At 54.4% G+C, this 5,815-nt stretch overlaps 1 protein-coding gene across 1 annotated transcript in view; it reads right to left on the reverse strand.

Annotated features, from left to right (window-relative positions):
- The window catches only part of SSC5D (scavenger receptor cysteine rich family member with 5 domains), a 33,429-nt gene that overhangs the window by 8,839 nt on the left and 18,775 nt on the right, over positions 1 to 5,815 (reverse strand). The window contains exons 5-7 of the mRNA XM_045292379.1: positions 3,266 to 3,910; positions 2,854 to 3,168; positions 2,470 to 2,634 (exon numbers count right to left, since the gene is read on the reverse strand). Coding sequence (XP_045148314.1) covers positions 2,470 to 2,634; positions 2,854 to 3,168; positions 3,266 to 3,910 — 1,125 coding nt within the window. The remainder of the gene's footprint in view (positions 1 to 2,469; positions 2,635 to 2,853; positions 3,169 to 3,265; positions 3,911 to 5,815) is intronic.

Genomic DNA, 5,815 nt, shown 5'->3' on the forward strand with positions numbered 1-5,815 from the left:
CAGGACAGATGATCCCTTTAGGACCAGTGGTGAGAGTGGAGGGGTGGAAAGAGGAAACCGATTACAAGGATCTACATATAACCTCCTCCCTGCGGGACGGACAACAGAAAAGTGGGTGAAGGGAGATGTCGGGCAGTGTAAGACATGATAAAATAATACTTTATAAATTATAAAGGGTTCATGAGGGAGGGGGGAGCGGGGAGGAAGGGGGGAAATGAGGAGCTGATACCAAGGGCTCAAGTAGAAAGCAAATGTGTTGAGAATGATGATGGCAACAAATGTACAAATGTGCCTGACACCATGGATGTTGTATGGATGGTGATAAGAGTTGTACGAGCTCCCAATAAAATGGTTTTGAAAAAGGGGGTTCGGTTCGTTTGCAAACACAAAAACAAAACCAAGAGGTCATTCGCTACACACTGAGGTAGCGTCATGGGCTCAAAGTACTTGCGGATGAGAATCTGAATGGCCCCCATTCTCCCTAGCCTCTCCCCCTTTCTCTAAGTCTTCCGAGTCTTGCACGTGTGACCTTCCCTGAGTCCTCTAGCACCGAGTGTGATGTTACCTTATTTGACTTCAGTTACTGTCTTCTCCCCGTCTCCGAGAGGACTTACTGACCAGTGGGGACCTTGTACCTTCCTTCACCTTAGTGTCCAGGCCCAGCCTATGGGCGTTTCCGCCACCAGAGGGTGCTCTGGGACTAGGTGGCAGAGCTGCGCAGCCCAAACGTTTTGGAAACCAGGGCTGTGGGTAGCAGTGCAGCCAAGAACAAGGAGCTTCCGATTCTGCACACCTTAGCACTGTCCGACGACGAGGGGGCTCCTGGCCAATCAGAGGTGCGCTCACCAGGGGCGTCACAAAGCTCCAGGCAGATTAACGCTTGACCCCGCCCACCCCCTTCATTCCTGGCCCTGCCCCTCTAGGTCACTTTTACCTTGCCCACCTGAACTGAGTGTGAGGAAGAGGGGGGGTGGGGGTGGGGGTAAGGGGGGGTTGGAAGTGCCAAAGGCAAGGAGGAGGAAGTGGAGACAGGCCGAGAAGGGTCAAGGTTGCCCACGCAGAGACCAGGAAGGTCAGCGATGGAGACCTGGGAGAGCCAGAAGGTGAGGGCAGAGATGCTGACCCTGGGAGTCCAGGTGAGGGTGAGAACAAGAACGGCAGATGGGGCAGCTAGAAACAGACCCCAAAGGAGAGGAAAGAGACACGGGGAGAGAGATAAAAGTGAGAGATAGCGAGAAAGACCGGAGAGAGCAAGTGAGGGACCAAACTAAAATAAATAAAAATAAGAAAATGGTGGAGAGAAAAGACTGTGAAGAAAAAACAAGGTGGCGGTAGAAACTGAGTGATGAGACTGTGAAATCGATCATGAGGGAGAGAGAGGGAGAGAGAATGAACTTGGTGTCGGCAAGTCTGTGTTTTATTGGGTGGCGATTTGGAGCTCCTGGTCCCTTAAAAGCCCATCTGTAGACAACTGGACATCCCCCCACAGAAGAGTTATCAGGAAGGGACAATTCAACCAAGGTGCAGTATAGCACCGACCAAATGCACATCTTTCCTCTAGTTCCCCAATGCTTCCTCCCCTCAACCCCCCACTACCATGACCCAGTTCTACCGCACAAATCCAGCTAGACCGGAGAACACACGTTGGTACAGATTAGAACTCTGGTCACATGGAACTCAGGACAGATAAGCCCCTTAGGAACAATAATGGGAGTAGCGATCTCATGAGTGTAGGGGGGATGGTCCAGGACGGGAAAGGGGGACAAAGGGGGAACCCATCACAAGGTTGGATATATCGCCCCCCAAAGAGGATGAATAACAAATGTAGTTGACGTGAGACCATGGACAGTGAGATACGAAATAATAATCACAATAAATAATAGATCAAGGATTCACAAGGGTGGGAGGGAAAGGACAAAAGAGGCGCTGATACCAAGGACTCAAGTAGAACATGTTTTAGAAGCGACGATGGCAACCTATGTACAAGTATGCTTGATATGATTGATGTATGGAATGCTATAAGAGCCCCCAATAAAATGATTAAAATAATGATACTAATAATAAAATAAAAGCCAGAGAACCCAAACTCATTTCCATCGAACCCATCCTGACTCCCGTTGACCCTCCCCCAGACTTCAATGGCTGCCTTGGGTTTCCAAGGGTGCTTTCTACTCTTTATGAGAGTAGAAAGCCTCACCCCTCAAGGGAGGCGTGGCTGGTGGTCTCAAACTGTGGTGGTTATCATTAGCCGCCCAATACGTAACCGCTACCCCCACCAGGGCTCTTGGGGGACCAGTGATCATTTTCTCTTCGGGGTCCTGGGGGACAATGTTAGGGTCAAGGCCATAGAGAGAACATTTTTTGTGGGATGGGGGTCTCAATCAGCTCATTCAGAAGGGCTTTCCCGGAAGTCCAGCAGAGAGCCAGTCTCTGAAGCCCACCCCCCACCCGCACGGCCCTGCTCCTCACCTGTGTCCGGAAGGTGGCTCGTTGCTGTCGGAGCCTGAGAGCTCCTGGTGGTGCTCCAGGTGGCAGTTTGTCCAGGTGCCTTGGCAGCGACGGTCCCTTTGGCCAAGTCCTCTCCCGAGGTGGGGTCCCAGGTCCAGGGAGGATAATCCTCCTCATCTGTGTATCCTGGGGAGGAACAGGGTAAAGGGCTGAGCCCCATCATTGGCCTCGGAAGGCCTTGCTATTGCTTCTCCCTTTGGGGGGGTTGGAGATTCGTGGGCTCCCTCAACCCCCCCACACACACACCCCACCTATAGAGACTGTTAGCTCCCACCATGATGGCCTATCCTGCCCAAGCACCGCCCTCTGATGACCCCTTGCCACCACGCCCGCCGCCCGCCCTACCAGTGCACATGATCCCCACGTCTTCTTCGTGGTCACAGTTGTGTCGACCCCACGTGCCGGCGGGGCAGTCGCTGAGCGATGCCTCGGTGCCCTTGCAGCCCACATCGTCCAACCAGATGGGCCCGGTCCCTGGGCCGTAGTGAGTTTTGCCCACTCGGGCCCGGACCCTTCCACAGCCGAGTTCCCAGCAGGCCACGGTGGCATCCCGCAGGTCCCAGTTGTCGTCACACACAGTCCCCCAACGTCCGGCGTGCCACACTTCCAGCCGGCCGGCGCACCGGTTAGGTCCGTCGGCCAGACGAACCAGGAAGGGGCCTGCCAGTAGAAGACACGCCCCCCCCACTCAGGTCAGGAGGGGTCAGCCTCCCTTTGTCTCACTCCCCGCTCGCTGTCACACTCTCGTCCCTCTCACCTGCTTCCCCGGGGACGGTGTCGGTGGGGGAGGGGGAGACCTCAGTCCAGGGCTGTGGTGATCCCTCTGCTGGGGTCTCAGAGGATGGCTCCACCGAGGCCGGAGGGATCTGCTTGATGCCAGCCTCCGAGGTCAGTTCACGGGGGCCCTGAGTGGCCGGCATGGCCATGGCCTCAGAAGTCACTTCCTGGGAAGCCTGGGGCGTAAGGGTTTCCGTGGGATGTGAGGTCAGTCTGCTGGGGCCCTCCGTGCTCAGCCTCGTGGTAAACTCAGAGGGTGGTCGTTGGGAGACGTCGGTGGTCTGGGTTGTGGTGGCCCGTGAGGTCACTTCAGGGGGACTTGGGGTGCCCAGGGCCCTGGAAGGTTTAGTGGTTGGCATCGGTGGAGATGGAGTGGTCGGTCTCTTTGCGTTTTTAGTCGCCCACTTCTTAGTACTCTTGGGCATTTTCCGGGGGGCCTTTGTGGTTACTCTCTGAGGAGCACTAGTGGTAAGCCTGGCAGGGGGCTTAGTGGCCAGCTCCCCCGGGAGCCACGCATCCTGATCTCGACCTAGTTCGGGGATCCAACTCCAGCTGAATGGATCTGAGATGGAGTCCAGGCCGGGGGTCCCTAGAAGGCGGGTGGGAAAGAGAGAGGGGAAAAAAGGTGGCAGACACCATGATGAGAAGACCGTTCATCCAGGCTCCTCCTTGCCTTTCCTATCCTGCTTCAGGCCACCTCCCGGTACTCCCACTCATGGATTGCTGTGGCCGTTCACCCATCCATTCCTCACAAATGTATACAGACACCTGCTGCGCGCTAGCCCTTGGGCATGCCGGAACAAGCCAAACCCAGACATCATGCCCTACCTTCCTGGCACTTCTAATCTACATAATGCTGACCTCTCCTGTGTCCCCGACCCCTGCATTCAACCCTATCTCTCCATCGCCTCCCCTCCCCCTTGAGTCGGGACCTCGCTTCCTGTCCCTTCTGCATGGTTTCCCTCTGTTTCCTGTTTCTCTCCCTCCAGTTCTCATCAACCACCAGAGGGACTTTCCTGGCAGCAGGAACTGGAGAGAGAACGTCCCAGCTTAAAACTCTTGTGCAGAGCAGCCATCCAAAATACAACTACTAGGCTCGTCCTTGTCTGGAGCAAAACAGAAGAGAGGAACCAAAAAACAAAACCCAAAAAACCTCAAAGAAGAATCTAGCCTACAGGACGCATAGTCCACCTCCCAAACCATTGCCTCATTTACCCTGAGGCTGAAAGAACTGGATGGTGCCCAGCTACCACCGTCAACCACACTGCTCAGGGCCACCTTTGGTGGATTCTGATAGAATGAGAGAAACGGGTGGACTCGATCTCCCAGTCTTTTCCACAACCACAAAAGACATCCTGGACTCATTAAGACCAGAAGATTCCCTGAAACGATTGCCTTGGGGAATTCCTTAAACCTGGAACCGAAGGAGACATCCCCTGAGGTCACTTTTTGACTAAATAACAGATGGGCTCCCAAAATGAAGAGGATCACCCAGGAGTACTATACGCCTTTAAGAAGTCATCCATCCGAGACCGTAGAGTCAATGGAGGCATTAAAAAAAAGGTGAGAAATGTAAAAGGGGGCAGGGAGACTAGATAAATGTAAATGGAACAACCAGAACGGGTATCGTGAAAGCGGGTATCGTGAAACCGTCTGTCCGTGTGTCAGGAAGAGAGTAGCCGACATCACTGGATGGTCTGCACCACCTTTGTTACTTGGAAACTGATGAGCTTGTAAACCTTCACCGGAAACGCAACGAAACGCCATGTTTAAAAAAGAAAATCCTTCTGCGGTTCCCCCCATCCAGTACCACGGGCTGCACGGTGGTTAGGGACCCAGTGGCTACCCCTCAAGGTCAGTGGGCAGACCCCACCGGCCACTCTGTAGAAAAAAGACGTGGGAGCCTGCTTCCAGTGAGACTACGCACTGCCATTGAGCCGAGTCTGACTCACAGCAACCCCATCAGACCGGGTAGGACTGCCCCTGGACATCCAGGCTTGAGGGGAGCGTCCACGGTTGGCAGGGCTCTGTGTTGTCTTACATCCTTGCTGGGAGAAGTCAGAGCCATCTGCACACTCCCCGGGGAGGGCAGCTGGGTGGGAGGTCAGGCCTGGTAGTTCCTGGGCCCTATTTCCTCTCCTCCCTCTGCTGATTTTAACCTACATCCTTCTGTTGTCGTGAACTGCGAGCCACCTGGGTAGCAGCTTCTCTGAGTTCCGTGGGTCCTTCTGGTGAGTCCCCGAGCCCCAGAGGGGTTCCCCAAAGTATGACATGGCATTCGCATTTCCAACCAGTTCCTCCTACATCTCTTTGCCTCAGAGCTGTGAGTTCCTCAAACCCACCTGTAGAAAATGGGACATCCCCTCACCAAAGGGTCACAGAGAAGAGATGAGTCAGCCAGGCTGCAGTATAGCACCGATGAAACATGCAATATTTCTCTGGTTCCTTGAGGCTTCCTCACCCCCACTCTCATGACCCTGCAGTCCTGCCTCTTACTGCAGTCTAGACCAGAGCATGTGCACAGGTACAG

The sequence above is a fragment of the Echinops telfairi genome, unplaced genomic scaffold (genome assembly GCF_000313985.2).
Source record: "Echinops telfairi isolate 266 unplaced genomic scaffold, ASM31398v2 ScPeMD7_655;HRSCAF=1070, whole genome shotgun sequence".
NCBI classification, from domain to species: Eukaryota; Metazoa; Chordata; class Mammalia; order Afrosoricida; family Tenrecidae; genus Echinops; species Echinops telfairi.